Source organism: Scardinius erythrophthalmus (assembly GCF_964197995.2).
Source record: "Scardinius erythrophthalmus genome assembly, chromosome: 10".
NCBI classification, from domain to species: domain Eukaryota; kingdom Metazoa; phylum Chordata; class Actinopteri; order Cypriniformes; family Leuciscidae; genus Scardinius; species Scardinius erythrophthalmus.
In genome coordinates this window covers 41,165,666-41,193,260 of record NC_138230.1, presented here as the reverse complement: position 1 = coordinate 41,193,260, position 27,595 = coordinate 41,165,666, and the positions used below count along the sequence as shown (strand labels likewise).

Sequence of the window (27,595 nt, the reverse complement as noted above, 5' to 3'; positions counted from 1 at the left end):
GATTTTGAAAAGGTTAAAATACTAAAAACTCAGTAACTTCTGCAAAAATCTAACTAAAGCAGGTCATGAGGACGAAAAGAATGGTTTCTAACAAAAAATAAATCAGATTGTCCAGAGAAAATCTAAGTAGTAGTTTGAGAAATGATTTCACCTAATGATAAATGATAAATACTATTATTCAAACCTAAAGTTGTAAAGAAAAACACACAAAAAAAGCTAAGTGACACATTCAAATGAGTACATGGAGAAAGCGACAATGCACTGCAATTGAAAAAGGACAGAAAATGCTAAAACTGGAATTCACACTATATATTTATGAACATTTTTATAGCTTATGCCACACATTTAAAGCATTAAGCCATTTATTCACTGAAAGCATATATATAAATATTCTTTTGGATTCATGTCTGACTTATGAAACATCAAATGTATGACATCTGAAACTTGCAGCACTCAACTCTAGCTTTGAATACATAGCTTAACTACCATAAAAAAAACAATAGCAATGCTAGATAACCCAGGCTAAATGGCAGCAGGTATGGCCTCTGAACAAATATGAATAGATTTTCTGTGACATCTACCACTTTCACTTTCAGAGGGACGAAAAGACAACGTTCACCACTCATGCAATTATGAGGAAATGACCAGTGCGGTAATGTTACCATAATACAAGTAACAGGTAACAAGAGGTAGGACATCTAGTCATTTCCACACAACTGCACGCAGATAGCGTACTTATGATCCAGATAAACACTGGCACTAGGGGGGTCTGTGTCCATAGCTCTTCAAAGTGCATCTACTTTCACGAGTTATGAGACCAGCGCCAAACAATATCATAACTCTAATCAAGTATTTGAAGATAAATTAAAATGCCCCTTATACACAGTCTTTTGGGTTTAGAAAATGGCAAAAGGTTTCAGGGTCAAATGTCATAGATTTCATCAGATCGAAAACGAAACATACCCATTAAGCTCTCTGACCAGTCTATGATTCTTGTTTAAAAGTTGAAGTTAAACAAGATATATATATAAAAAAATGGTAGTCTCAAGAATAAACTCTAGCACCTACAATTATAATGTCCTATTGTGCTTCAGTTATGGTAGGACATTAACTACAAGTACATAATGTAATCTTGTTCGGCTAACAGGAATAATTGAGAGCCATATAAAGAACATCCAATTGTTGATAATAAAAATAGAGTATTTTGTAAGCTAATACTGCTACAGTGGGTACAGGGTTTGCACTATTTACACTACTAAAAGTACCCAGCATGAAAACGACTACATTACAAATGTTCTAAATTCATATACACAAAACATACCACTAAAATCTCTTGGTTAAGAATGCATAGTTAGAAAAAGATGGTTAAAAATTCCCAAGAATTTCAAGTTAAAATTGAAACATTAATTTTGGGGAAGTGATCTTACAGTTAATTAACTAACAAGACTCACTAGATCAATCACTAAACATCATGATATGCTTTAGAAGGCATAAGACTGTTTACACGAAAACAGTTTACCGACACATATACAATGTATTGCGCTTCAATTTGAACTAAGTATGGATCGATTCGCACTAAATAAATGTTCCTTTTCAGTTCAACAATAAAAAGCTAATGACCACTCGCCAACCCTGTGATTCTAACAAAAGGTTCCATAAAAAAAAAAAAAATTCACACAGTTTAGTTTATATCTAAAAAGAAAAAGTTTTAAAAAGGGATTGGAAATATTCTCATGGAAATGGTTATAAGCTAGAAAAAAACTAAGGTGCATTCGAAATTTGTATGAAATTTTCACTGACCTCGTGTCTCTATGAACAATGCAATTGATATCTGTATTAATCTTTAAAAGTTTCGATTGCCTGTAAAGTCAGCTGGAGTGCGACGACAGCGTTTAAACCTAGTCAGCATAGTACAGTCAAACTTCACCGTTGGAAACAGCACACAGAACCAAGCAAACTCCAGATTCCCAGATACTCAGCACAAAACTGCCTCATGTTTCGACGTGGGGAATATTTGACAACGTCAAAGTGAAAATTTCAGAATAGGTGCTTAAAGTGAAATGCGATCTAATTTTGTTGTGAAAGAAACTTAACTCATACACCCACTGAAACGTTAGGTTGTTACGATCACATCCGACAAATCAGAGAAATACTTATGGCAGCAGAATTTAAAGTACGTACAAGATAATCTCAATCTAAATGCTTGGAGTCCCAAAATATTAGTACTTTACAGGTCAATTATCAATATTACAAAGATATTTCTGCACCGAGAACCCTGTCACAGGTAAACGGAGGGCGTCACTGATGAGAACCAGCCTCAAATGAGCGGCAGAGTGCCAGAAAACTGATTGTCAGAACAATTCCTACATTCTCACTTCCAAAAGCTTTCTTGATTCTGCACTCATTGTGTTCAAATTTTCTGACACAAGTACATGATAGCACTCCGTTAATCATGCCATTGGCGGACACGGACAGGTACAGTAGGTTGACTGAGCCCTGGACTAAACAATAAATGACACCATGATAAAAAAAAATAATTCATATTAGCACAAATAAATGAAACAAAACAGGATAAGTACTTTTGTCCTGAAGTCCTCTTCTGGTCAGTGCACTTGCTCTTGCTGATAAATAATTTAGCTGTGGAAACTGCATCCCCACAACCCCTTAACCTGATCTGTGTTATCCTAAACTAACCCAAATTCATTGGTTTGATGAATTTGTAAAAACTACTGTTCAACAGTCTCCATCACCAGCCTTGGCAATAGTATTGAATCAAGCCCATCCGGATGCAAATGTAACTTTCAGTGTAAAAATAGTCTGAATTTTTGGATTGACTATGTAAACATGTTAACCTCAAATCTGACATGCACAACAGATACACAATCATGCCCACCAAACTAAAAAAAAAAAAAAAAAAAAAAAAAAAAAAGAGATAAATTAATAAGTTACAGTTTTAAAAATCATGGATATTTAGGATGTTTGGTAATTGACTAGATGGGCAATGGGAAACCTAACAGCATGGCGATTATTGTTTTTTTTCCCCCATTTGAAGGTTCTCATGAGGCAAACACACACACACACCGTGCTGTTTTCAGGATGTGGGGCTTGTTTCTGGCTATGTTCAGGCGAAGTACATGGTGCGCAGTGTGTCCTGGTGGATCTGCACAGCTTTGGCCAGGGCTTGCTGGTCTCTGCCGTTACTCTGACCTGATGTGTGACTGCCTTCAGCACTGCCAGAAAACAGATACAACACACATATAATCAGACCTAGTAGGAATGCATAATGTTAATGATATAAAAATAAAAGATTAGTCACATTGAGTTGGGAGCATTATTAAGGATTACTTTAGCATACTGTATGGAGCAAAGATTTAAAAAAATAAAAAAGAATAAAGTAAACGGGCAGAAACCTTGTATCTCCATAGTACCTTGTCATTTATATTTTTTTTCCCATAAATCACTACTGTTGGTTGCTTTTTACGTCTCTCTGTGGGTTTTGAAAATATTTAAACAATGAAAAGCTATCTATCTATCTTAGTCTAATGTTTTACAGATTTGAGGAGAAGGGAAGTGTCTTCTAGCATTTGTCATTGAGTCATAGCAAATACTGTATTAAATAGTCTTTGCGTAGCACTTCATCTTTTATAACATGAGATTTTGGCAAATTGACAGAAAAAAATAAATAAGCGCACATAGCTACAATAAACTTTAGAACCTGTAAGTTTATTAAAGCGTAATGTGATTCTTCACCTTTCTAATGATGGAGAAAATACGTGATTGGCATTTGCAGTTCAAAAATGGTCCATTTGAGCTTGATTTTGGTGAAATGTTAATAATGTAAGGTATATTAACTTTGACAACACAATGTATAAGTATTTTTTCTCAATCCAGTAGATCTCTGCGCTCAAATGATCAATTGCTCTTCATGGTTCTGCGATCTCGTTTCAAATGTAAAGGTGTTCGCTCAGGCATTCTCTGTTGCTGCTCCAAGGCTCTGGAATGACCTTTGTCTGTTAAATCTTCTCCTACACTGGGTGTATTTCAGAGTGGCTTAAAGGAGAACTCCGGTCAATTTTAACATTGAGCTCATTTTTTTGTACATTTGGAGTGCTGTCAGTACAGAGAACAACGACAAAAATCGGTGTTGCCTACACCGAGTTATTCTCTTTTTAAAATTTGCACCCTGTTGACTTCAATGGGGCAAGTTTTAAACCTGCTTTTAGCCTCTTAACATCCTTTGTGTCATTACAGGTGCCCAGGCATGTGAGTGATTCCTTCGGGGTGAACGCGGGTTAATCTGACTGCAGTAGATGTGAAAGATATGGATAAAAATGATGTTAATTCAGCCAGCGCACATACCTGTATTTTCTTCCTGTTTTCTGTCGAAGGCCACAGTAGTCGATTGTCGAGTTCACGCGCATAGGTTTAGTACCTATGATCACGCGCGTGAACTCGACAATCGACTACTGTGGCCTTCGACAGAAAACAGGAAGAAAATACAGGTATGTGCGCTGGCTGAATTAACATCATTTTTATCCATATCTTTCACATCTACTGCAGTCAGATTAACCCGCGTTCACCCCGAAGGAATCACTCACATTTTCTGTGCACTTGTAATGACACAAAGGATGTTAAGAGGCTAAAAGCAGGTTTAAAACTTGCCCCATTGAAGTCAACAGGGTGCAAATTTTAAAAAGAGGATAACTTGGTGTAGGCAACACCGATTTCTGTCGTTGTTCTCTGTATTGACAGCACTCCAAATTTACAAAAAAATGAGCTCAATGTTAAAATTGACCGGAGTTCTCCTTTAAAACTTATTTGTTTGCTTTAGCATTTAAAAAATCTTTGGTAGCAGTGTATATCATATGTTTGCATTGTTTTTATTTGATCTTTTTCTGTACAGCACTTTGCTGGTGTAACACTTGTGGTGTTGAAAGTGATCTATAAATAAAGTTGAGTTGAGAATAATTATTTTTCTAAAAAAAGTGCTTTTTCCACTACCTGAAAAGTAGCTGTTTTAGACATACAAGGTTTCCACCAGCCTGCTCTACATGTTATCAGTTAAATAAAGCAAAAGCTTAGACAATGTAGCTTGACAAAAAAAAAAAAAAAAAAACCTTAGATAGTTATTACTCTGCAATTAACTGCCAGTCACTCATTCAGTACCTGTCATGTTCTTTGTCAACCAAGTGGTAACGGGCACGGAATGCCACCAGGTGGGCGTAATAGGCTGGTGCAGGAATGGAGACAGAGCGGGTGCAGCGCACGTAGGTGTGGCACAGCTGGTATGTGAGGACCTGCAGCTCATCAGAGGTGAAATGGTTGTCATCCCACAGCACGTGATAGTGAGACGGCCTGCTGGTTCCCTGTGGAGAGTCAGCAATTAACAAAACACACACTCTTAGACAAATATAATGTTCGCCAACACTAAAGCAAATTAACCTCTACTCTTTAAAGTACCTGATAACTAGGAATAAAGCATTCATAAGCACTCAAATTATTTAAAAATTCTATGAATTTGAGGAATCTTGATCGACCTCTAATTGATATTCCATTTAAAATATTCAAATGTACCTGAATACCGGCATGACTGCAAAGATAGAAGTCAAACTCAGATGGGTGAGTAATTTTGGTGTCAACTGTGGTGCCAGCAGGGATGTTGCCACTCTTTCCGACCTTGAATACAAACAGTCCATTTGAAAGGCAAATTTAAAAAAAGACATTAAAAACATTAAACAATAAAAAAAGTCAAAAAAGGTTTGTGCTGTTTTACAAACAATTTGTTCAAGGTCATGTGCTTGTAGAGCAAATTGTTGAAACTAATACTTTACCATTTACTTCACAAGATGTTTGCAATAACCACATTTTTATATACTTTTGTATATAAAGCTTAATTTGTATACTTTGAATGAAGGGAGTTTGCTTAAAAGCACTGCTTGCAATCATACAAATTGTGCCTGTGCAATAACCAACCCGTTCATTCCTGTCCATGCAGAAGAGCCTGGTGTGGTGTCTCTTCTGCACTACTACAAAGGTGATTCCTGGTTGATAATCTTTCTCCAGCTTGATGCAGGCCTCCCGTATCGCCAGCAGTTCATGCTGTAGAACCTGCATGGTCAAAATAGGACGATGAAGATTAAATTAAATGTGTCGGCACACTTATCAAGTGTTGACAAAAGGTGCAGGTCTGCAGCTTACTTGGTTGAACTGGCCCTCCGAGATGCCATCTCTGTAGTAGATTATGCGTGTTGGTTTAAAGCGTGTGGATTTGTAGAACTGGATGAGCAGCTCTCTCACCATGGTGGCCAGATCCTGAATGATGTCCTGACGGTGCTGTTGCACCCGAACCGTGGCACAGTATCGACTTGGGTGGGCATCCATACTGCCAACAACCTAAATGCCACCAAAAAAAGATGTTAAAAGCCTTTTTAGAGGCCTTTGAGGCTATATGGTCTGGCACCAGAAGTCAATACTGGTCACACTTGTGGTATTAGTGCTACTTGGCACTCTGCAATGAGCATAATCAGTCATGTTAAGGCTGTCAGGTTTCTCAGTCTTACAGCAGCAATTGAGGGTTTCTTGCCATCTCCAGCTGGTGGATGAGTTACATCTGCACCCAGAAAGATGACTGGTTGCTGAAACACCAAGGGCCTAAAGAAAAACAGAAGAAAAAAAAACAGTAATAAAGGAGTGCAGAATAGTTTAGTGATAAAAGTATTTTCTGCCCAAGGGAAAATTCATCCAAAAATTCTGTCATCATTTTTTCACCCTGTCATGTCATTCTGAACCCAAAAGTCTGTAAATCTTCAGAATTTACAATTAACATTTTTAATGAAACCTGAGTGGTTTCAGTCCCTCCATTGAAAGGACAGGAAACCAAAACTAATCCAAAACGGTCATGAAGAGTTCATAAAATGAATCTTGAGGAGAGGAACAATCACTTTATGTGATCCAAAAAAAAAGTCATTAAAGTTTTGTCAAATGAATCCGAATGAATCGAGTGGTTTACTCAAAGTCTTGTGAAGAGATATAATCATTTTATATGATGAACAATTTAATTTGGTCATGGGCTAAAATAAGCCTCATTGGTTCACATACATCATACAAAATACACCTGTTTGAGCTTCCATGTTAAAGGGATACTCCACTTTAAAGGGGGGGTACAATGGTGTTTCATGTATTCAGAGTTGTTTACAGTGTTAAAGAGATGGATTCTCATGCTAAACATGGGCAAAGTTAAAAAAATTTTTTTTGTAAGAATAACGGAGAATTTCTGTGCCGAAAATCTTACTTCCGGGTTGGTACAAGTTTCGGCTGTTTTTTTTCGATCGTGGATCTAATGATGTAGATGAGAGTGGAACTCCTTATATGAGCATTTCTCTCGGAAAAGCGCGCCCGCACACACGTCGACCAGAGGAGAGCGAGACCGCGCACATCAACGCGCTTCAACAGGAAATCATCGGCAGCCAGTGCTGCATAGGATTTGTTCAAGAATGTCTCCAAAAAAGTGTGTTTTTGGATGTGAGGGAAAGCTTACCGTGTTCAGCTTTCCAAAGAACCCAGTGTTACAGGAACAGTGGATGCAGTTTGTTTTTCCGGGGCAGCAACGGAGTGTACCAAGTGCGATTGTGTGTTCTGGTCATTTCAGTGACGAATGTTTTATTAACAAGGCCCAGGTCGACGCTGGATTTGCAAATCGTTTGCTATTAAAACGTGGAGCGGTCCCAGTGATAAAAGACCCCATTCATGTAAGTACAACTGGATCAGATTTCTGTCTTTTGCTGGAAATCAAGCACTACCACTTGACTCTATAGCTCCGCCTCCAGGACCTCGGCTTTTTCCGGAGAGAATCGGAAAGTTGTATTTTTCTTTTATAAAAATAATAAAACTAAACATTTTTTGGAGATATTAAAGATGCACTACTACTCTATAGGTACTCAAGATTAACATGAGATTAGGTGAAACTGTGCATGTTATGTACCCTTTTAAAATGAAAATTCTGTCATCATATACTCACCCTCATGTTGTTTCAAACCTGTATGAATTTCTTTCTTCTGCTGAACAGAAAGGAAGATATTTAGAAGAATGTCAGTAACCAGACTGTTTCTGGTCTCATTGACTTCCATAGTAGGAAAAAAATATACTATGGAAGTCAATGAGACCAGAAACAGTCTGGTTACTGACATTCTTCTAAATGTCTTCCTTTCTGTTCAGCAGAAGAAAGAAATTCATACAGGTTTGAAACAACATGAGGTTGAGTATATGATGACAGAATTTTCATTTTAAAGTGGAGTATCCCTTTAACCAAATGTGATGTGCTCCATTTATGTGTCGATAACTGCTTAGATTTAAATAAAAGCCTAAATTAAATCTGTTCATCATATAAAGTGATTGTACCTCTTCACAAGACTTGGATTAAACCACTTCATATGGATTTGTTTTACAACACTTTAATGACTTTTTGGATCTTCTAAATTTTGGTTACTTGGACTTTCAATGGAGGGACAGAAACCACTCAGGTTTCATTAAAAATATCTTAGTTTGCTTTCCAAAAAGATTAACCAAATTTTATGGGTTTGGAACAACTTGAGAGTGAGTAAATAATTTTCATTTTGGGGTGATCTATTCCTTTAAAGGGATACTTCACCTCTGGAAAGATGAATGTGTATTTAAATTAGGTCATTTATGTAGTAGAAATGTTAAATAATTTTAGAAGTTGGTGCCTTCTAGACTGAGAAAAGCCAGAAAATGTATTTTTGGCTCATGTGGATGAAAGACAACAACTCCCAGAATGCACTTGCTTCACTGCCCTGCGAGGCCACTCCCAAGCCACGCCTACCGGTTTACAGAGGGCAGTATTGGAAGAAATGATACAACTAGGCTACTAGTGACTCGAAACTGAAAAGACGCCATTTTATCATGAGATCCCACTATGGGCGGGTTGAAGACATGCGGAACGAGCTCCTACTACTGGCTGTAGTCTCTCGCCCCTGGCCAAAAAAGCCTCAGATGACACAAAATTTTCCTGACACACAATACAGAAATCTCTCGGGCACATGAGGGAGGGAAGCACGGTCATTCGAAAATACTACCAGGTTTCTACTGACACAAAGCGTAATGCTAATCGGTAAGTATCCCTTTAAGTTTCATGGGAAAGCAGCCCAGGACTTAACGGACAGTCAGACAAAGACTGAGAAAAGTGCCTTAAGCATTCTAAATGTCAAAGGTTTTTGGAAAAGCTGCCCTCACCTGCCCTGTGGAAGAAGAATGTTGTTGACTCCACCCAGTTTGACATTAATCTTGAGGCAGAGGTTGGAAAGGGTCTGAGGTGTGGTCTTCTGTACATTCTTCACCTGGACACACTGCGTGGCCATGCCAAGAACAGTGTCTCCAACACGCTTCACCTCAGCTATGAGAATTACAGTGTTTAGAGGGATACAACCTAAAAAAAACACTCCAAACATAAACACTGAAGAAACAGAGAGAAGTTAAATTACCATAAACAGGGGTCTTCCCGGGTAGGATAACCACCACCAACTGTAAGCCTTGGTAAGTGTACTTGAGGTGTTTGAACATGGGCTCCACACTGTCTGCTCCCTGGGCATACTTGCAAAAACACGGCTGGCCCTGAATGGGCATCCCAGCATCACGTGAGATTTTACGAAGCTGGTCAGTAAACGCCCTACAGAAAACAAGCAAAGGATTAGACTAGGCAGAGGGTTTCAACCTTTTTCACTCTTCTTTCAGAGATGATATTTAAAGGCCCAAACGATTAAAATATTTAATCGCGATTAATCGCATTAATGTCATAGTTAACTCGCAATTAATTGTACATTTTTATCTATTCTAAATGTCCCTTGATTTCTTTTTGTCCCATTATGTTACTTATCAACATGGAAAAGTGGATCGGCTTGCTTTGTGCAAATGTTTTTTTATTGAAAACAACATTGGCATATACTGTAGTGTTCAATTTCACACTAACATTCACACTTGTAGCAAATAATCGCATCAGAGAATTCACATCAGCTGTGTGCTTGGCCATCAAGTGGTATTTCAGACTGGACGTGCTGCGATGATAGCTTAGTTCACAACGACAAAACACACAGATCACTTTGGTCGTCAATGGAACAATTTGGCAACTTTTTAAAAGTAAACTTTCCATTCACAATTTTATTGGCATCCATTTCGGCGTCTCGCCATCCACTCAAAACGTAGCGTTAGCCTACTACTCTTTGGCCGGCTCGCAAGCCCAAACAAGTGTGTGCGGCGTGCCAGTTGTTTGTGTCGACAAAGTTAGCTAGGCCAAAAAGAACGTTAATGTCTCGTAAAAAAATGTAATAACTGTTATTTCCCTGGTTAATAACGCGTTTAACTGACAGCACTAATTAAACGATTTAAGACTATTAATTTCCATGAGTTTACTAGGTCTATAAATGATTTATCATGTTTAAAATGTCATCATATCCAGGTTGTCCAAGATCATTAGATCCCTGGTTATTTAAATAATAAAAAAGTCAGTTGTTAAGGGAACAATTTACAGTAGAAAAAATAATTTCAGCATACAGTACATCTTTATTTCTAGCTGTTTTAAATAATTTTTTATCATCTTGCTGCCCCATTGGAAGTGTGCCGAGGCCCCCTGGTTGAGAACCACTGATGTATGTTTGAACTTTCTTAAATAATTCAATCAAATACAAATTCCAGTCAAAGCTGACTTACTTCAGGAGGAGTTCTGTACACTGCCTCTGTGGGGCAAAGCAGGCAATAGCCCACACTTTGATCTCAATCCCTGTGTGGAACTGCTTGTTCCTCATGTCCCACACACCCTGGACTGGGGTTGCTATTGCTTTGTTCTGAAACAGCCAGAGATACATGACGAAATTAGGCAGACACGCCCCGACTGGGATTTAACCAAAAGGTCAGTGGAATAAATGTCAGGTTTAGTTGACCAGAACAGGTTCCTACCCTTCCTCCATAGAGAATCGAAGGTGCCTGAAGGACCCGACCATTGACCTCAGTCATCTCGTCTCTTACCATGACTCCAAACTCACGCACATAAGGATCAGTGTTGAAGTTGGCACTTCTCATCTGTCACAAACAAATTAAATAACTCATGAGGTGTGAATGAGATTTAGGAGACTGCAAAAGAACAGTTTGCTGATCACATACCAGTTTGCTAATCTCATCCTGACGGTCAGGCGCAGACCTGGCTGTGGCACGTATCATAGTGGAGGTCTGATTGTCTGTCAGTTTCTTTATGCATCTCTGTCCGGCTACTATGTTACAGACCTGGATTAAAAGAAAAAAGGATAATGATATTCAGATAAAGGCATCAGAGAGAAGGGGGAAAAGTAGGTGTAAGATGTGGTCTTGACCAACCTCCAGTGGAAGGTAGGTGTGTTTCTGCTCCTGACCAACTTGTAAACATGGGAGATGTGGGTATCGCAGCACCAATTTGTACTTATCCTTGAAGTACTGCGCGACAGTGCATTCAATGGTCTGACCATTCTCTTGCTGCAAGGGGAACCTTGAGACAAGCAAAATACATTTAAAAAAGCATCATCTCAATGAGGAATATAAATGTAATGGCATTCATACAGAAAGAGCTATAACCATTTAATGAAAGTTTTAAAAATGTGAAAGATCTTACGTTTGATGGCTTGCTGGTCTCCTGGTCACATTACACACCCTGTACTTCCTCTTCATCTGTCCACAGTGAGTTATTTCAACCTTCAGACCTGTAAACAAATTCAAAGCTCAGATTATAACAAAAATGACTTCCATAAAAAGTCTCTGTCACCAATCACTGTAATAAATTACCTTTGATCTCCTTGGTAAACTTCACTCTCTGGGAATCTGTTAAGGGCTTCTGTTGCTCTTCGATGCTTTTAAAATCCAAAACCTCACACATGAACTCAATCACAGGTTGAGCTTTGTAAAATGCAGTGGCGGACACTAAAAAACACATTTTACATAAATATATTAGCAGTGCAAAAACATAAAATAAAAATAAAAAATCCAACTGCTAATGTCAGTTCACACGCACCATCAATGTTGAGCATCATTTTCCAAAGGGATGGCCGAACAGACTGATGGAAACCAAACCAAACTTCTCTTCCTCCGCCAAGGGGGTTGGAGCAGCCCTCAGACGGAGTAAAGAACGAACGTCCGACTGGGGTGTACCTGAAGACAACAATACATGGTAAAACAGCAGTGTGCATGTGCAGAAGGATGAAGCTCCCTCTAATGGGGATATATGGAACACAGGGTCAATATAATAAAGCCATTAACCTCATAGAGGGCAAATGTCTCATGACAACGTCCAGAGCCTGAATGGTCTCAAAGGGGATGTTTGGTAGCCGCCCAGAGAGTGCTTCATGTAGAGCTTGCAGACTCACACATGACACCCACTTTATAGCTACTTTAAAGCTCCTGTCTTTTCCCTCCCCTGGAATTGTGACCTCCAGCTCCACCTAAAAGAGCAGTTTGGGACGTCAGTATGCGGTGACACTCCATAAGATATCAAAAGACCTCAATGTTGCATTTTGAGAAGGTACAGGGTAAAAAATTTCAACATTAGGGTTTAAACTGTGCATGTATTCGGTACGGGTCTTTCGATTCAGTACACAGACTTTAATATTACATACTTTGTCTCTTCCAATGGGTAAAGGCATGGCAGTGTAGAGATTCTTCCTTCCATCATACACAGGCTTTCGATCTCCAAAGATCTGCGTTTTAAAGTGCTGGACCATGTGCTCGACAATTTCACTGCAAAAACAAAAAAACAAGTACATACAAATGTCCTGCCAAACAAACAATCAGTTCAAATTTAAAGTTTCAATTGAAGATGTTACCGGTTAACTCTCCGTGGGCATTTCTCAGGCTTGATGTCTATGTCATAATGGTACACCTCCAACTTGGGTATTTCCATTTCAAAGAAGTTAGCCTGAAGCTTGATTGTCCTACCCATTGTGCCAAAGTCTGGCCGTTGAGGTGGTTTGAAGACATACTCTGGTGGTGGTGGAGGAGACACAGGAGCTGCGGGACACGTACAAAAACAGGTTTTTTCAATGCATTTAAAAAGGAACAAAAGAAAATTAGGGAATCATTTTACAAACACTAGACTTTTTAATACACTTAAAAAAAAAACCCACACAAACCAACAATAAATAATGAGATAATACAAATTAAACAAACATTAAGTTTCCATGGCTTTATTTTTATAATTTCTTTTTACCAGGTCAATTATTTCAAGCAAGTAATGTCCATTTTTAGTTCAGTGAGCAACTTTATCCCTTTAATTAGTCCCACACAAACATTTAGGTAAGACTATTAGAGCTCGGCTGTGCCATATAAACTCAAGCACCCCACCTTATATAACATCTTTATTTTCATATGAAAACTGGCCAACTTTAGTTTGAAAAGCAAGTCACTTGCTATTAACTTCTTGTTTGTTTAACTGCATTGTGTCAATGTCATAATCGCTCTGTTGTACTGAATATCAGCACAGTCCCTCCGTGCCTACCTGTGGTCTCGTGCCGAATTACAGCCGTGCTGGGGTGCGTTTCCCGAAAGCATCGTTGGCCAACTATGGTCGCAAGTTCATCGCAATGTCCATTGAACTCTATTGGTAACGACGGAACTTGCGACCATGGTTGGCCAACGATGCTTTCGGGAAACGCACCCCTGATGTTCAGTACAACTACACTTTTGCAGGTGTGATTGTTTAAAGGGATAGTTCACCCAAAAATGAAAACTGTCATCATTTACTCACCTTCATGTTGTTCCAAACCCGTAAGACTTTTATCTTCGAAACACAAATGAAGATATTTTAATGAAATCCGAGAGATTTCTGTGACAGCAACACAACTACCACTTTAATGTTCAAAAAGTTCATAAAGAGATCGTACAAATAATCCATATGAATTGAGCGGTTTAGTCCAAATTTTCTGAAGAGACACGATCACCTTATATGATGAACAGATCTAATTTAGGCTTTTATTCACATATAAACACTCATCAAATCACATATAAACATTATTCACAAATAAACATTCAACACATCAGTTGTGGTAAACAGAAGCTCAAGCATCTTCACTTGACGTGTGAGAACCAATGAGGTTCTTTCTCCAAGAACCAATGATGTTTGTTCTCACACGTCAAACAAATAAATGTTTATGTGAACAAAAGCCTAAATTAAATGTTCATCATTTAAAGCGACCGAGTCTCTTCAGAAAATTGACTAAATTCTTATATAGATTAGTTTTACGATCTGTTTATAAACTTTTTTTCTTCATATTTTTGGGTGAATAACCCTTTAAGTAATAAATCTAATTTAGAACATTAGTAACTAACCCAATCAGACACTGGAAAATGAAAAATACTAAGCAATAGTCAATATTGAGCGAATTAGTGTGTTAAAACAAAGCTCTTAACAGTACATTAAGTTTCAAGACCATCATTCCTTTGGTTTAAACACTTCAAGACAACTTGGTAAACAGTACTGAAAATATATGCTAGGCTTGGCCAGCTTAGTCTGGGCTGCTTACCAGAAACATCTGACCCCGAGGACTGACACAGCTCAGCAGCTATAAAAGACATAATAACAGGTTTATTTCAAACAAACCTCTACATTGGTGGTCATGTGCAGAAACACATGTAAAACCATGAAAATGCAGCCATTTTACTTGCAAACAGGTTTTATGTGCAAAGTCAAGTAGCAAATGCGCCACATTACAATTTGAATACAAGATCAAAATAAATCAGCTGATTTTAGCTAATAATATCCATCAGATTTAGGCTAGTTGATTACAAAGTCTAGCTTATAATAAAATTGGGTCACAAGGGGTTTGGTGATTTGGGAAAAAACAGGTCAAGTTAATGCAACCATGTTAAACGTGAAACTTTTAATGTGCAAGAAAGAAGGTTGTGGGTATCTGAAGTCTTTGGCTGACAGATTCCCTGAAGCGTCTTATCAACCCTAAAAACACAACACGGCAGGAAGATACTAGGAGCGTGAACCCATCCCACTGGGCAACAGACCTTTTACCTTCTTATCACCAACACCACACAAGTCAAAAACCTGCCAAACACACACACATGTACAAGGACATCTTTTCAGCGGCTTTTCTCTATATCACCACCATTTCAGATGCTTCATGCATATCAGAAAGAGTCTAAGACATACAATAAAACAAACTTGTCACTACAAGTGATCCCATTCGTTAACAAACTAACAAAGAGCAATATATTTTTTCAGCATTTATTAAAAAACTGTTTACGTTAGTTCACAGTGCAATAACGAATGTTAAATTCAGCCATTTATTCAAAAGGACTATATTAGCACTATAATAAATATACCATATTTTCAATTAACATAATTGAAAAAATATTAAGTGCAGTGAAAGTAATGTTCATTGTTAATTTAACTAATGCAACTATTGTTGACAAATTGTACCTTATTGCAAAGTGTTACCAACTGAGTTTGACTAAACTTAGGCTAAGACAAATAGTTCTGTAATTTGAATGCCTCTTTTTTAAAATGTGAGAAAAGCATTTAGGTTCTCAACACTTTTTATTAAGAAAAGTGATAAATATATATTAAACAAAACAACCTTTTCTAAACTCTAATGATAATTTACATTCATAATTGAAGTTAACAGTTAATCTTCGATATAAGTTAGATGAACATCTCAACTTTTCAAATATAACAAAACGTTACAAATAGACTTGAAACATTTGGAAGCGGAATAATTAATTGTGTATGTAACTTATTGACTAGAACTTTAGTTAGGAACTTTCATCTAACGTTATCTTCTTAACTGGAGAAAGTCAACCTGGTGCCAAACAACCACCGTTCAATTCACATACAACAATAAGACTAAAACCTATAAACTACTTTTATATCTCCAAACCTAAAATAGTTACATCGTACGTCATATTTACGTTTTATGTTTGACATACATAACATTTTAACCAGCTGCTGTAGATTCAAAAGCCAGCAGGTCAACAAGCTTAGCTAGCAGGCTAACAATAACAATGGGCCTACAAAACAAACCCTCGACAGAGATGAAAAACAACACTTCATTACTATAAGCTAAAAAATAATTTGAACATCGACGTCATGAACAACCGAACGCCACTAAATTGCATATTTTATTATCATCAAAAACACCACACTTATTCAGCTAGCATCTCATCGCTAGCACGCTCGCTAATCATAATAATACTCACCACCAGCTGCTCCAATGGGATACATTTTAAACGCTTTCTGCACCAAAATTCAATCGCAGGCCGACACTTTTTGCTCTTCTGTTGCCAGGTAACACATGCGGTAACTGGAAAGATGATTTTAATTTTAAAACAGCATCGATATAGAGGAGAAAACAGAGATTAATGAGCGCGCTGAGTTAGTGGAGCACGAGAGCTCTGAGTGGCCCCATCCCATCCCCCCATCACAGCACGAGCGCCTATTTACCCGACACTCACTCACACACACACACACACACACACACACACACACACTCTCTCGCTGCTGCAAACTAAGCTCATGGAAATAGACGTTAACCTATGCGCGAGGTATCTGAACGCTTTACGTTTTATTCAATAGTTTTTTTTTTTTTAATTTACCAAGAGTAGTAACAAAGCATTCATTAAATTTAATTTCACAACGTCCAAATAATACTGGCGCTCATGTTACGTCATTTCCGGGTTTGTTCAGAGATGATTTAAAAAATTATTTAGCTGATAATGATTTATGAATGTAAAAACTTTTGGTTATATATATCGTATTAAAAAAAAACACAATTTTTTTTCCCATTCATATATGCAGCTAAATCATTTAAATATAGACTATATATATATATATATATATATATATATATATATATATATATATATATATATATATATATATATATATATATATATATATATATATATATATATATATATATATATATATATATATATATGAAGAGTTCAGATGCAAAAGCCTCTAAGTGCCATCTGAAATTTTCTTCTAGAATGATCATTTTTATAAAGCTTGTATATTTAAGTTAAGTAATTTCACTTAAATGACAATTACAGTAATAGGTAATTTGCATTGCCATTTAAGTGTAATTACTTAACTTAAATATACGAGCTTGATAAAAATGATCATTCTAGAAGAAAATTTCAGATGGATATATATATTTACTTTGTAAATGTTTTATTTCATAGTTTGGAAACATTAAGGTTTTTGAATGTTTTTGAAAGTCTCTTAATCTCACAAAAGCTGCATTTATTTGATCAAAAATACAGTAGGCCTAAAAACAGTAATAATGTGAAATATTATTACAATTGAAATTAACTGGTTTCTGTTGTAATATATTACATGATCCTTCAGAAATCATTCTAAGATAGCCTCATCAGTGTTGAATTTTTGTTTTGTTTTTTTTGGAAATCATGATACACTGCCATTCAAAGGTTTGGGTAAGTAAGATTTTAAAAGAAGAAATTAATACTTTTATTTAGCAAAGGTACATTGAATTGGTCAAAACAGACAAAAGACATTAATGAATTTAATAAATATTACAAAAAAGTTATATTTATAATAAATGCTGCACTTTTTATTCATCAAAGAATCTTGGTAAAAATCACAGTTTCCACAAAAATATTAAGCACTGCAGCACAACTGTTTAATATTAATAAAAATAAATCTTTCTTGAGCAGCAAATCAGCATATTAGGATTTCTGAAAGATCATGTGACACTGAAGAGAAGACTGGAGTAATGGATGCTGAAAATTCAGCTTTGCATCACAGGAATAAATACAATTTTAAAATAGCCTATATATTACAACAACAATCAGTTAATTTAAATTGTAATAATATTTCACAGTATTTTATTCACATATAAACATCCATCAACTCACACATCAGCTATGGTCAATGGAATCTCAAGCATGTTCACTTGACGTGTGAGAACCAATGAGGTTCATTCTCCTGTTACGCAGCAAGTTTGAGCTTCTGCGAGAACCAATGAGGTTTGTTCTTGTGCATCAAGCAGTTCGGTTGAGCTTCTGTTTATGTTCGCTGATAAATGTTTAAATGTGAAGAAAAGCCTCAATTAAATCTGTTATCATATAAAGCGATCGAGTCTCTTCAGAAATGTTTGACTAAATGTTCAATTCATATGGATTAGTTTTAATATCTCTTTATGAACTTTCTGAAGCGTCAAAGTAGTAGTTTGGTAGCTGCCAATGGAGGGACACAAATATTTTCATTTATGTTCCAAAGATGAACAGATTTGGAACGACATGAGTAATTAATGACAGAATTTTATCATTTTAATGTCAGAACCCTTTAACCTGATCACTATTTTATTACTAGACTGACAATTTATCATTTGTAAAATAGGTTCGATTTTTTTCTCGTCGTTCATGACTAGTCAATAAACTATTACAGTGGACATGCATTGTCTTGAGGAGGATAGTAGATGTAAGGAAACTTTGACTGACTTATTTTATTTACTAATCTCCACTTGGTGGCACCATTTCACCACTATTGCTGACTACCTTTGTCACTATGAATGCATGCTTGACAATGCTCTTCATTAAGATTTAGGAACAACAATAATAGGACAAATTGGCAAAATAGTTTTTCGATGATATTAGATATCATAAAATTAGTCACACCAAAGTGCTGTCATGCATTGCTGCCATAAACAAACCCGCCGCAGACACAGATGGACATCCAGTATTGTCCATTTGATTCAGTTTTTAGTGACAAATGATTGTAATCTGAAAAAAAAGTTACATTTTATGTGTAACAAATATGCAAATTAATATGTAGATTAAGGCAGACCAAACAGCAATGGTATAGGATTATAGAATAACCTATACAAAACAAACAAAAAATGGTTTAATCTGTTGATTCGTCTGAAAGGATACAACTAAACAAAACAATATCTGGATATGTAATTGTCTCTTCGATGAGAGTAGCCAGTTGTGCTCCAACCAAATTTAAGGGATCAGACATTTATTATGGACATTACATGGAATAGATCAACGGCCGTCTTATTTCTGCACGGTGAGCGACTTAGCCTATCAAATAATAATCAATTTCCCTTTCCATTTGTCTGTAAACATACCATAAATACCTCTATTAAGTTTTTTTTTGTTCTTCTGAAACTGGTTGAACGGGTTAGGGAGTAACTGCCGTCTGCTGTGCTCCTTGGCCAATGGCACTAGATCCTCCCTGCAGTGCGTAACAGCGCAATTTAGGATTTAACCAAGTCTTTGCTGCGGGGCTTAAAGCAGTCTTCAAGAGAGACGCCTGACGCTTGCACACACAATGTTAGTGTAGACTCTGTGGACCCCTATAGAGTTAGACTGCCTTTTTACGTTGTCTTATCCGAACTATGACTGGAGTATTCGACAGAAGGATTCCGAGTATTAAACCTTCAGATTTCCAAAACGCTTTTCAGCTCTCCACGATGCATCATCCATCTCAGGAATCTCCAACCCTACCGGAGTCGACAGCCACGGATTCTGGCTATTACAGCCCTGCTGGAGGAGTTCATCATGGCTATTGTTCACCGAACTCGGGCACTTATGGGAAACCTCTTAATGCCTATCAGTACCAATACCATGGAGTCAATGGATCTTCTGGAAATTACTCTGCAAAATCCTACCCTGATTACGGCTCATACTCCACAGCATATCACCAATATGCCGGAACATATAATAGGGTGCAGTCACAACCGAGCCCGCAAGGTCAGTTAGCTTACTATATTATATTTAAGCATATTATTATTGTTGTTATTATACTTAGTAATCAATAGCATGGTCGGCCATTACTGTTGAGCATTATAGTAGAGATGTTTCTTTTTTATAAGGTCTCTATTTTGTAACCAAGTTGGACGAAACATGATTGCATTTAAGTTTCTTTAATTCTATGTGTTTAATATGGTGGGGGAAACCTGCATGCAATATGAAAATAGATTACATAGAAAATAAGAGCGCGTAAAGATTTTCTGACAAATTATTCTGTTTGACTTTATGCGAGTAGCAATTTTAAAGGACTACGACACTTGACATAAATCACGGCAATAATTACCAACAATCAAGAGAGTGCGTTTTTGTCCCCGTGCACTTATCTAATTTCTGTTCACCCGTCAGAAAAAGAAACAGCCGAGCCCGAAGTGAGGATGGTCAATGGAAAACCCAAGAAAGTCCGGAAGCCCCGCACCATCTACTCCAGTTTTCAGCTCGCTGCTCTTCAGAGAAGGTTTCAGAACACGCAATACCTCGCGCTCCCAGAGAGAGCCGAGCTCGCGGCGTCGCTGGGACTCACGCAAACACAGGTTCGACAATATTTGAACATTTTTTTTATTTTATTTTTATTGCAATGTCTTTTTATGTAATACTCAAATTGGTAGGCCTTTTTTATATAGCCTATTTATATTATTTTGTATATGAAGCAAGCGCACGTAAGCATAGACATTTTTTTTTTCATAGGTTGTAAAAATTGTTATCGATATAACAAAAAATATATATTATTATGATGTAGGCCTAAAGGTTTGGCAGAAAAACGTGCTTTATTTATTTGTCCCCAGAAACTCAAAAAAAAGTTTTTGTTTTTGTTCCCTCAGGTGAAAATTTGGTTCCAGAACAAAAGATCAAAACTAAAGAAGATCATGAAAAACGGTGAGCTGCCTCCAGAACACAGTCCCAGCTCCAGCGACCCGATGGCGTGTAACTCCCCGCAGTCTCCCGCGGTCTGGGACTCACAGGGTCCTCAGAGACCTCACCATCAGCCGCAGAATATTAACACAGCGGCATCCACGTTTCTGGAAAGCGCCAGCGCATCTTGGTATTCCGCCGCCGGGGCGATGAATTCTCACCTTCAGGCTCCTGGCACGTTACAGCACTCGTTGGCACTCGGAGCAGGAACGTTGTACTGAAATTTGTTTATTATTTTGTTGTATATTGGACTGGTGTTAACATTTTTTTTTTTTTTGAGGAATATGCAATGTACCGATATGGCAGTCCTAGAAGAACGTGTATAATGTGTAAATTGTGTGCATGTAATTTATTGCATTTGGAAGAATATTAAATGTTTTAAATGGACAATGGACCCAAACACTCTGAATGGTGCCTTGAATTTTGACCTCAACGCGTAGGCCTACATCCGACGATGTGCCAAATCATTAAGGACAACCCCAAATAAATGTGTTTTTCTTTAATTATCAAACATTTTGTCTTCTTTAAGGTAAATCAAAACAGATCAACGCACCGAGCACTTTGCTTTAGAGCCCGTCTTGGGATGTTACTTTTCTGTGATTGGTAAAGGGACTTTAACTTTGCAAGCCTGAAAATAAATTTCGAGTGGAAATTATAGAGAAAACCATGATATTGTTTTAACATTTTGGGATCATGTTCTGGACAGAGTCACTGTTTAATGGCGAATAAATGGAAACATTTCTATACAGTCTAATTAAAAAGAAAAAAAAAGGATTTGCTTCGGTCTTGGTCCTTAGCTAGCCTGATACAATTAAATTAATATTCATTATTATTATTATTATTATCCCAACCAAGTTTTAGATTGTTTTTACGTTACTAGGACTGAATATTTGATCTACATCTTGATTAAACCCACCCATGACGAACGAAAAAAAAATTGGTTGTTGGTCTGGCAAACAGTTTGCTCTGCCTTGCTGTCTTTGTGTTCCTTACAATTAGTACCTTTGAATTGTAGTGAGGAGGCGAAGGAACGGCGCGGAGATCTGAGGCAGTCCGCATGCCTGTGGGGGCAAACCGGCTCCAGCGACCACAACCCAGCCCTGACAGATCCTCCTCCTGGAAAAATGCTGAACATCTCATTAAAACCAGTGCTAACATTTCTACAGCTGACTGCCACGGATAAATCATGAAAAAGGCCACCAGGGCATGGTGGAGATTTCTTTGTTGACTATGATATTTTTGTAGCTAGGCCTAAAACCTAAATATAAAAAAATCGTCCCAGCGCAGTTTCATGGCTATATATTAGGAAAATATTTTCCTCGATGATCGCTTCAGTGTTCAAAATAAACATCACGGTTCATCCTTTAAAAATATGACTTGAGACTGATGTTTCCACACACATGAAATAGCTAGGCTACTGAGTTGTTTCAGTGCAAATATGGACAAACCCAACTGCTGGTTTAAATATCTTATTATTATTTTTTTAATTACAAATTTAAACCTAACGGTTGGATTTGTCCAATCCCAATTTTGGGTTGAAACATCCCGCGATTTTTTAGCGTCTAACCCCCATTGTATTTGCCATGTTTTGAACACTGAAATTTTGGTTAACAATGACTATGTTTAATTAGGCTTACTGTGTTTTATTGCGTAAACAACAAATCAAAGTGACAAATATCTACCCAATAGAAACCTATGACATGAGAAAATTGTAGAACGTATTCATATGCATTTTTATACCCCCACACCCCCCCCCCCCCCCCACACACTCGCTCGCGTAGACTATGTGCGCACGCTTCAAGCTCCAAACATACACGCCATATCAACTCTAACTTTGCCTCGCTTTCTATTTCACGTACACAAACACGCTACATTCCATGCCATTATATCGAGAGGCTTGTTAAATTCCAACTCAACATTTTCCACTCAACGAATTCACTGCAAACCGTGTATAAATAATGACAGTTAGCTTTACTGGACACCCTCAACTGTAACACTCAACAATAATTATACTTCCACCAGGATTAGCTCCATTATCATAATCTGGACATTTACAATTATCTATAATTTGCAAAGATGCGCCTGGTTCTTGATTGCAGACGGTTTTTTCCCTAGCTCACCATCTCTAAATAGTGACAGTAATAACGGCTAATTTTGCAGGCAATATATAAGAGGTGTCGGGGTGTGCAAACACTTCCACACCTGGATTTGCTTACTCAACACAAGCGGTACACAGGATCGTCCGCTTTCACAACGATATCTTTATTGAAACATTGAAACCAGAGATTTTGGTCTATGCAAGACAATAAACTTAGCTACCGAAGGTAAGTGTTGTTCCATTAGCCTAGCATGTTGTTTTGTTGTTGGCTAATCTGTGTGCCGCTGATGGGTGGGTGTTGTTATGCAGTTCGGCTTGTTGGGGAAGGCAGGCTATTTTACAGGAAAACGTATGACATACGAACGCTGGGATCTACAGTAAACCGGTCATAATTTCCATTGGTGTTTTATCCCTCTCTTTTTCATTTGCGCACACACTCGGAATTAATAGCTTCTTGGTCTTTGGTTAATTCTCATTTAGTCTTGAGGATGTCTAGATCCGGAGCAATAAGATCGTGTCTGTCCAACGCTAACAGTCTCTCAGGGGGCCTATATATGTTTAGGAGCCTTAACTCTCACAAACATATTTTATTTTTTAATATTATGCGGAATAATTTATGATTCCTCCAAAGATTATTTAGCTGTAGAATTTTAGAGTTGAGGGAAACTCTGAATCAACATGCACCGATGCAAAATTTCAAGGCCTATTGTTGACAATTTCTATTGTAAAATTATTGACAACTTGACCCTAATTATTTTGCCTACTTCAATGAGCTCAATTGTTTCTGCCTTCAATTTAATAGCCTACATTGTTAGCTAACTGCGTGATTTGTATGTAGTCTACATTTCTGAAATACATTAAACAGTCCTCTGATAACAGATCACTCTAAATTGTAATGTACACATGCATTTTCTGTAAAGCTGCTTTAAAACGATATGTATTGTCTAAAGATCTATACAAATTAATGTGAATTGAATTGAATACAGTTGCAAATGTTAGCTATATTTTTTTTGAAGACCTTACTGTGAGCAGACTACTAAAAAACCAATGACAAATGTGTTTCTGACGGTTCCTATTTCAAGATATACCTTATGTTCTTATAGGCAGAGCAAAGATTTAAATAAACCATCCCAATCCGTTGATGAGGAAACCTTTTTAGAAAATCAAGCCCCATTCTCTGCGGCTGGGGCATCCACGATTTGACAGCTGCAGGGGCTTCTCGTCTCCCTATTCAACATTGTAATTTTAGATAATATCCCAAGTGTTCACTCTCCTCAGCAATTTGTACATGAATAACCGAATAATTTCATCTTTTGTTTCGTCTTTGCCACTTCAAATCCAAATAAAGATGCCTTTTAGTATTAAAAGTGGTAGAAAATTACAGGTAATTATCTTTGACGGTAAAAACGCTGTAATCAGCGGGCTACATCAAAAATTACCCTAATTATGTCTGCATTTATGAGAATGGAAAAAAAAACCCTCTCTTGGATAAAACCCATAAATTGTCCCAAATATCTCCTTCATATTGAACGAGACTGCAGCTGGATGCTTTGTTCAGGATCGATCCTGTGGCGAAAGGCATTCAGCGTCTCGCAGATCAAGGCAGAGAGAAAGGGGGAAAACATTTTGTCAATACCTTAATAATTGAGCTAGAGAATGACAAGATGGACAAGATGCAGCTCTATTCTGTAGGAAAAACACTTTGTGAAACCACCATCTCGGGTAAGCCATTTTGTTATTCCTTCATATCTTTCCAGCATTAGAAAAATGCCTTAATGTGGAGGTGATTGTTTTCAAATGGCTGTGTAAGTTGGGTCTTTTTTGTTTATAGCCTATATTTTTTTTTATAGAGAAATGTTTTAAAATTCAGATTATTTCAATAATCAATTTCAAAATTGATTTTTTAAAAGCCAGTCTTTCATAATATCTCCTAAAAAAGGGGGAAAAAAAGGCACGACACGTTACTTGAAGTCATGGTTTACTCCATTTATGACAAAACATAAAAAGTTTTTAACAACTAAAATCGGACAGTATATTTACAATCAAGTTGCTTTCGTTTGCATGATCAAAAACATAAACGCAGGAGGATTGAGTTCGTTTTCAAATGCGACTCAAGCGCGTGACAAAACGTTTCGCTTCCTGTTGGTGATGATTGTGTTTGATTACAGCCAAACGTGAGAACAGATTTTTAATCAATCCGTTTAATTTGCTACTGACATTTAGTTCCATTGTCGAGCTTCGCCACACCACATGTCTTCATCCTTCAAAAGAAATCGTCCCCTTAATAGACTAGAATAGGTCTCTATTAGGGATGTTAAACCGTGATCTGGGCGAAGACAAGAAGTCAATGTCAAGGCCTCTGGCCTAAAACAGGGCTAGTTGCCTATCTCTGCATGGCGTCCTGATGAGGCGAAGAGTACCAGTGTGAGTAACCGGGCATGTAGCTGTTAGCAGACATGTTTACTCCTTTAGAGGAGGCTGAGACGTCCCAGATGGGAGGAATGGCTGGAGAGCGCGGGGACAGGGCGATGGAGCCGGGCAAAGGGTCAATCTCGTGAGGGTTACCACCTTGTTTCAACAACTTCTTGAACTTGGACCTTTTGTTTTGAAACCATATCTTTACCTGAAAAGAAAGGCAAATATAAAAAAATGGGTTATATCCTATTTAAAGTGAAGTAGGTGTCTAATTTAGTTAACATGAGATTTTTTTTGTCATCATCTTCCCAAACATATATAGGTCCACCTTTATTAATTACAAAAATCATTTATAATACTCAACCAAAATGAAAAGCATAAATCCCTATTAAATTCAATTGAGTCCACATTCCACCTGAGATATAGCCTAATACCCAACCAAAATAAAAAGCTAAATTCACTATTAAATGTAAATTAATCCACATCTCACCTGTGTCTGTGTGAGCCCGAGAGAGGCAGCCAGTTCCGCGCGCTCTGGTAACGCCAGGTATTGAGTCTGCTGGAACCGGTGATTTAATGCCTGGAGCTGCAAACTGGAATAAATCGTCCTTGGTTTTCTGATCTTTTTGCCTTTTCCGTTGAAACGTATTTCTCCATTTTCAATCACTGTTGTTTTCTGCTGTTCTGAAAAGGGTGAATATTGTGGAATGATTCCCGCACATAAACATTTATAAGAATTGTAAATGTGATATTTTTTGGACAAACACATATTTGTAACGTCCTTTCAAGCATTATATAGCACAATTACTTTGTCTGTCATATTTAGGAAATAGCATGAAGTGACATGTCGAGACTGAGACAATTAGATGCTAATTATAATTTGTAATGGTGGGTAGAAACACTGGCGGAACGCAATAAATCATTTTGAGAACACCGTTATTGCTGACATACGGCGGACAAAACTGGGCGAGAACAAAGGGGAACGGGTACGGTGTCTTAGATGAGAACTGTGAATGTAATATTTTATCGACGTACGGCTTTCCTCGTATAGTTCAACAATGAAAACAGAGCTGGATCTTTACGCATGTAAATACGCTTACCTGTGGCGTCTAACCTGGTCTGTGCTCCGCTGGCGTTACTGTAGGACGGCAGGTACGGACTGTGGTGGGGATGGCTTACATAGGAGTAAGGTAGCGACCTGTTATAAGAGTTTGAGCCGGAGTACGGAGAGCTGTCGTGCTGATGATGATGATGATGATGAGACCCGGAATGGAGACAGTGGAGCGGATAATGGCTGGCGGCCATTGACGGGGAGCTCTGTTGTGAGTGCGATTGCTGTCCAAACTCCATGAAAGCAGATTTTGACGAGTCTTGAGCCTCCAGACCGTCAGCCATCGTAGTCATGGTCATCATCAAATTTTCTGCTTTAAGAGCACTTACCCCCTATCTCTGAAGTCCAAATGAGTCCTTTCGTTGTGTTCGTTTCTTTCTCTCCTTGGTTAGGGGATATTGCGTTATTACCTCCACAATTTATCCTTTTTTGTCCTGTAATTCTCACGCGGTATGGTGGAAGGTGGGCTTGAGTAAAGGCAGAGATTTTAAGGTGGATTCTGTTAAATTTGAGTCCTTGCTTCCAGACTTGATGCAGCCACTACAAGTAAAATGGTTTGTCTCCAAAGGGCAGCGCCTTCCGATTGGTCATTCAACCTAACGTCATCAGTTCTCTGCTTTAGCTGAGACTTCACAGTGAGTTAACCTACCTTAACAGCTCCCACCGTAGCCATAACCATGTGGAGAATAATAATGCTGGGATATCCCTCTGATATTCACAAAATTCCCACTCAGATACGACTCCAGAGACAATGTCGCGCGCTACTATCTAAGTAATTAATCGCGTGGTTCGTAACCACAGCTCGAGGTGCCAAATATCGCTTAGCCTACAAACCGCAAGAACACCGAATCGTTTTATAGGACATAGCGAACATATCGCCATATGTACGACTAAAACGTCATTTTATATGGACGTTGATGTCTCAATGCATTTACAAAACAGCAGAAACCACAACAGTAAAATAATAATATAGGCTAAATACAAACACAGAACAATACATCAATAATTAAGGAGATTTACAGTAGCCAATGGAATAAAAAATATAAGCCATGCATATTAAGTGAAAATATGCGGTGTCAAAAGAATAGTCTATAAAAGCAATAGTTGTAACTTGTAAGCCTCTTCAGAGAGGATTCATGTGAACTATAAACACGCCAGATATGGTCTGGTTTAATTAAACCACAGTCACTGAAAGGCCCGGGTTAGTGACAGCCTTTCCTCGTATAGTAATCACGAGCCAGTCACAG

At 37.7% G+C, this 27,595-nt stretch overlaps 3 protein-coding genes across 4 annotated transcripts; 1 reads left to right on the top strand and 2 right to left on the bottom strand.

The window, feature by feature from the left end:
- Positions 1 to 301: 301 nt before the first annotated feature.
- On the bottom strand, positions 302 to 16,451 carry ago2 (argonaute RISC catalytic component 2). 2 transcript variants are annotated; one of them, XM_081377559.1, is made up of 20 exons: positions 16,234 to 16,451; positions 14,550 to 14,588; positions 12,855 to 13,038; positions 12,648 to 12,768; positions 12,292 to 12,473; positions 12,047 to 12,183; positions 11,821 to 11,955; positions 11,651 to 11,738; positions 11,380 to 11,527; positions 11,170 to 11,289; positions 10,966 to 11,088; positions 10,720 to 10,853; positions 9,498 to 9,682; positions 9,250 to 9,409; positions 6,561 to 6,651; positions 6,199 to 6,393; positions 5,974 to 6,108; positions 5,575 to 5,676; positions 5,167 to 5,366; positions 302 to 3,230 (listed from the first exon to the last, which is right to left on the bottom strand). In XM_081377559.1, exons 1-20 carry the CDS (start codon positions 16,256 to 16,258, stop codon positions 3,122 to 3,124), a joined length of 2,613 nt encoding a protein of 870 aa, XP_081233685.1. In that variant the 5' UTR covers positions 16,259 to 16,451; the 3' UTR covers positions 302 to 3,121. The 2 variants fall into 2 exon arrangements, with proteins under 2 accessions (XP_081233685.1, XP_081233684.1); XM_081377558.1 differs by lacking the exons at positions 14,550 to 14,588; positions 16,234 to 16,451 and adding an exon at positions 13,775 to 13,801.
- Positions 16,452 to 19,246: 2,795 nt separating this feature from the next.
- On the top strand, positions 19,247 to 21,233 carry dlx5a (distal-less homeobox 5a). The gene is made up of 3 exons (XM_081376231.1): positions 19,247 to 19,755; positions 20,161 to 20,345; positions 20,634 to 21,233. Exons 1-3 carry the CDS (start codon positions 19,401 to 19,403, stop codon positions 20,943 to 20,945), a joined length of 852 nt encoding a protein of 283 aa, XP_081232357.1. The 5' UTR covers positions 19,247 to 19,400; the 3' UTR covers positions 20,946 to 21,233.
- A 3,553-nt stretch (positions 21,234 to 24,786) lies between these two features.
- dlx6a (distal-less homeobox 6a) lies at positions 24,787 to 27,137 on the bottom strand. Its single transcript, XM_081377412.1, has 3 exons — positions 26,338 to 27,137; positions 25,728 to 25,921; positions 24,787 to 25,445 (listed from the first exon to the last, which is right to left on the bottom strand). The coding sequence occupies exons 1-3, from the start codon at positions 26,648 to 26,650 to the stop codon at positions 25,206 to 25,208; spliced, it is 747 nt and encodes a 248-aa protein (XP_081233538.1). The 5' UTR covers positions 26,651 to 27,137; the 3' UTR covers positions 24,787 to 25,205.
- Positions 27,138 to 27,595: the final 458 nt, after the last annotated feature.

What these genes read in the sequence shown, in the direction of transcription:
- ago2 (XM_081377559.1), bottom strand. Translation starts at nt 16,258, where the DNA reads ATGTATCCCATTGGAGCAGCTGGTG. An exon ending in AGGATGAGATTAGCAAACTG is followed by an intron (nt 11,089 to 11,169) that starts GTATGTGATCAG and finishes TGTTTGTGACAG; the next exon opens with ATGAGAAGTGCCAACTTCAA. An exon ending in GCATGGACAGGAATGAACGG is followed by an intron (nt 5,677 to 5,973) that starts GTTGGTTATTGC and finishes TTTGTATTCAAG; the next exon opens with GTCGGAAAGAGTGGCAACAT.
- dlx5a (XM_081376231.1), top strand. Translation starts at nt 19,401, where the DNA reads ATGACTGGAGTATTCGACAGAAGGATTCCGAGTATTAAACCTTCAGAT. An exon ending in GTCACAACCGAGCCCGCAAG is followed by an intron (nt 19,756 to 20,160) that starts GTCAGTTAGCTT and finishes TTCACCCGTCAG; the next exon opens with AAAAAGAAACAGCCGAGCCC. An exon ending in TGGGACTCACGCAAACACAG is followed by an intron (nt 20,346 to 20,633) that starts GTTCGACAATAT and finishes TTGTTCCCTCAG; the next exon opens with GTGAAAATTTGGTTCCAGAA.
- dlx6a (XM_081377412.1), bottom strand. Translation starts at nt 26,650, where the DNA reads ATGATGACCATGACTACGATGGCTGACGGTCTGGAGGCTCAAGACTCG. An exon ending in GACCAGGTTAGACGCCACAG is followed by an intron (nt 25,922 to 26,337) that starts GTAAGCGTATTT and finishes CACCCTTTTCAG; the next exon opens with AACAGCAGAAAACAACAGTG. An exon ending in TCGGGCTCACACAGACACAG is followed by an intron (nt 25,446 to 25,727) that starts GTGAGATGTGGA and finishes CTTTCTTTTCAG; the next exon opens with GTAAAGATATGGTTTCAAAA.